Source organism: Trachemys scripta, unplaced genomic scaffold (genome assembly GCF_013100865.1).
Source record: "Trachemys scripta elegans isolate TJP31775 unplaced genomic scaffold, CAS_Tse_1.0 scaffold_30, whole genome shotgun sequence".
In the NCBI taxonomy this organism is placed as follows: domain Eukaryota; kingdom Metazoa; phylum Chordata; order Testudines; family Emydidae; genus Trachemys; species Trachemys scripta.
The window spans coordinates 218,095-220,906 of NW_023260516.1; the positions used below are offsets into that span (position 1 = coordinate 218,095).

A 2,812-nucleotide genomic window follows, 5' to 3' on the forward strand; every position below is an offset into this window, starting at 1 on the left:
GGGCAGGGCGGGGCGGGGGCTGGGTATCCGGGGACCCCTGGCCCCTCTGGGGCAGGGCGGGGCGGGGCTGGGGATCCGGGAAACCCTGGCCCCCCTGGGGCAGGGCGGGGCGGGGCTGGGTATCCGGGGACGCCCGGCCCCTCTGGGGCAGGGCAGGGCGGGGGCTGGGTATCCGGGGACCCCTGGCCCCTCTGGGACAGGGCGGGGTTGGCCCTGTGGGGGTACCTGGGAAGTGACTCACCGGTGGACGATCCAGAGGAGGCAGACGGAGAAGTAGCCCAACATGCTCAGCAGATAGGCCAGGGGGATGTTATAGGAGAAGCCCACGAAATCCACGGCCGAGTTTTGGTAATAACCGTAGAACAGGTAGGTGAGCTCCATGAACCCCTGAGACAGACACAGCCCAAGCGAGGGGCCGTCACCTCCAGGGGGGACCGGCTCCCATCCAGCCCCAGGGCAGGGACTGGGAATGGGACAAACTGATCTGGGGAATTGGGGCCAGCTCCGATTTGTGGGGGACACATGAAGGGGAGCTGGGGGCAGAGCTGAGGTGTGGGGGGCTGGAGGTGGAGCTGAGGGCACAGAGGGGCTGGGGGAGAAGCTGAGGCATGGGGGGGGGGCTGGGGGCCCACAGGCCGGGCTCTCACCGTCCCGGAGAGCAAGTCCATGAGGTAGGTGAAGTAGCTGACCAGGCCCCGCGTGGTGGGGTCGTACTGTAGGCAGCTGATCACTGCGGGGGTGGGGGAGAAAAGGGGTGAGACCCCCTCAAACCAAACCTCCAAATACCCCTGGGTCACCCCTGCCCTCCCTGGACATAGGATCCAGGCTGCCATTCTGGGGGCTATTCCCTTCTCTCCCCTCCCCTTTGATAGGGATGGGACCCAGGCGTCCGGGCTGCCGTCTGGGGGCTCTCGCCCCCTCTCTCTCACTGGAGACGGGACCCAGGTGTCTGAACTGCCGTTCTGAGGGCTCTTGCCCCCCACTGGAGACAGGACCCAGGCGTCCGGGCTGCCGTTCTGGGGGTTCTCGCCTGGTCTCTGTCACTGGAGATGGGACCCAGGCGTCTGGGCTGCTGTTCTGGGGACTCTCGCCACCCCCCTGAGAGATGGGACCCAGACATCCGGGCTGCTGTTCTGGGGACTCTCGCCACCCCCCTGGGAGATGGGACCCAGGCGTCCGGGCTGGCCGTACCTGTGGAGTTCGGCCCCTGCTGGGTCTGGTTCAGCCGCAGCCCCTCGAAGGCGGCATTGGGGGCCACCACGAACCCCATCACGAGCAGGGCCCCCCCCAGGTTCAGCAGCACCAGGAAGCGCAGGAAGTTGAAATACGACTGGATCCCTGTTCCGAAGTGACCTGGGGGGGAAAAGGGCAGCGTGACCCTGACCGCGAGTCCAAACCCCCGGGCTCCCCAGCAGGGACTGATCCCAGGGCTCGGGGGTGGGGTCGCTCTCAGCAGGGGGGCGACCCCAGCGCTCAGAGGGGGGGTCACTCTCAGCAGGGGGGGACCCCGGGGCTCAGAGGGGGAGTCACTCTCAGCGGTGGCGGGGACCCCAGGGCTCAGGGGCGTCACTCTCAGCGGGGGGGACCCCGGGGCTCAGAGGGGGGTATGTCCTACCTTCGATGTGGTGCAGCGAGCCCCTCCACACCTGGGCGTACAGCAGGGCGTCCCCCACCTGTCCCCGCAGGCGGCGCATCCCCACCTGCCACCGCTCCCAACGGCTCCGTTTCCAGGCCACCTGCTGCTCCCGGAGCCTTGCGGGGAGAGGGACGGGGTAAGACCTCAGACCCCCCCGCCCCAACCACTGCACCCCCCATTCCCCTCCCAAAGCCAGGAGAGAACTCAGGAATCCTAGCTCCTAGCCCCCCATCCAACCACTCGGGGATAAAACTCAAGAGTCCTGGCTCCCAGCCCCCCCCTGCTCTGACCACTGGACCCTACTCCCCTCTCAGAGCCAGAAAGGAACCCAGGCATCCGGCCCTGTGCAGGGGGGGGCGTTACCTGAGTGTCCGTTTCTCCGCCATGCAGAGCGGCAGCTGTTTCAGGGGAACCGATTCCTGCTCCCCGACTTCTGCCCTGTCCCGCTCCTGGGGGGTCCCTGGAGGCTCCCCCTCGTCCAGCGCAGCCCCCCAGGACTTGGCCACGTTGCCACGGAAACGCAGGGTCGCGTTGCTTGGCAGCTGGAGGAAGAGGGATGAGGGAGGCAGCTGCTGTCCCCCCTCGTCATCATCTGGGGAGGGAGCAAGTGGGGTGAGTGGGGGGAGAGATTCAGCCCCCTCCCTCCCCGCACTTACTGACCCAGGGATGGGGAGGGGACCCAGGAGTCCGGGCTACTATCTGGGGAGCCCTAGGTTCAGGGGATGGGACCCAGGAGTCCGAGTAACTGGTCGGGAGCTGCCTGCTGGGATGGAACCCAGGAGTCTGGATTATTTGGGGGGGGGCTGCACACTGGGGACGGGATCACACCAGGAATCCGGATGATTGGGGGGAGCGGGGCTGAGTCTGCTGGGGACGGGACCCAGGAGTCCGGGTGACTCCGTGAAGAGGGGGGCGGGGCTGTGTCTCCGAGGATTGGACCCAGGAATCCGGGTTACTCGGGGGAGGGGGGACGCTGTTGGGGACGGGACCCAGGAGTCCGGGGGAGTTATTGGGGCGGGGGGACCCAGGAGTCCGCACCTGGCCCATCCCGGCCCGTCTGCGCCCAGCGCGGCTCCATGGTCCGGGCGCTCCGGGAAGGAGGAAACTCGCCGGGTTAATCATTGGCCCCGCGATGACCTGGAGACTGGGCGCGGCCCAGCCGGGGCGGGGGGGGGG

At 67.9% G+C, this 2,812-nt stretch overlaps 1 protein-coding gene across 1 annotated transcript in view; it reads right to left on the reverse strand.

Annotated features, from left to right (window-relative positions):
• TMC4 (transmembrane channel like 4) overlaps positions 1-2,770 on the reverse strand; it is an 11,951-nt gene extending 9,181 nt beyond the window's left edge. Inside the window, exons 1-6 of the mRNA XM_034757683.1 lie at positions 2,675-2,770; positions 2,000-2,228; positions 1,616-1,752; positions 1,192-1,353; positions 648-730; positions 250-387 (exon numbers count right to left, since the gene is read on the reverse strand). Of these exons, the coding sequence (XP_034613574.1) occupies positions 250-387; positions 648-730; positions 1,192-1,353; positions 1,616-1,752; positions 2,000-2,228; positions 2,675-2,714 (789 nt within the window). The 5' untranslated portion in view covers positions 2,715-2,770. The remainder of the gene's footprint in view (positions 1-249; positions 388-647; positions 731-1,191; positions 1,354-1,615; positions 1,753-1,999; positions 2,229-2,674) is intronic.
• Between the last annotated feature and the right edge of the window lie 42 nt (positions 2,771-2,812).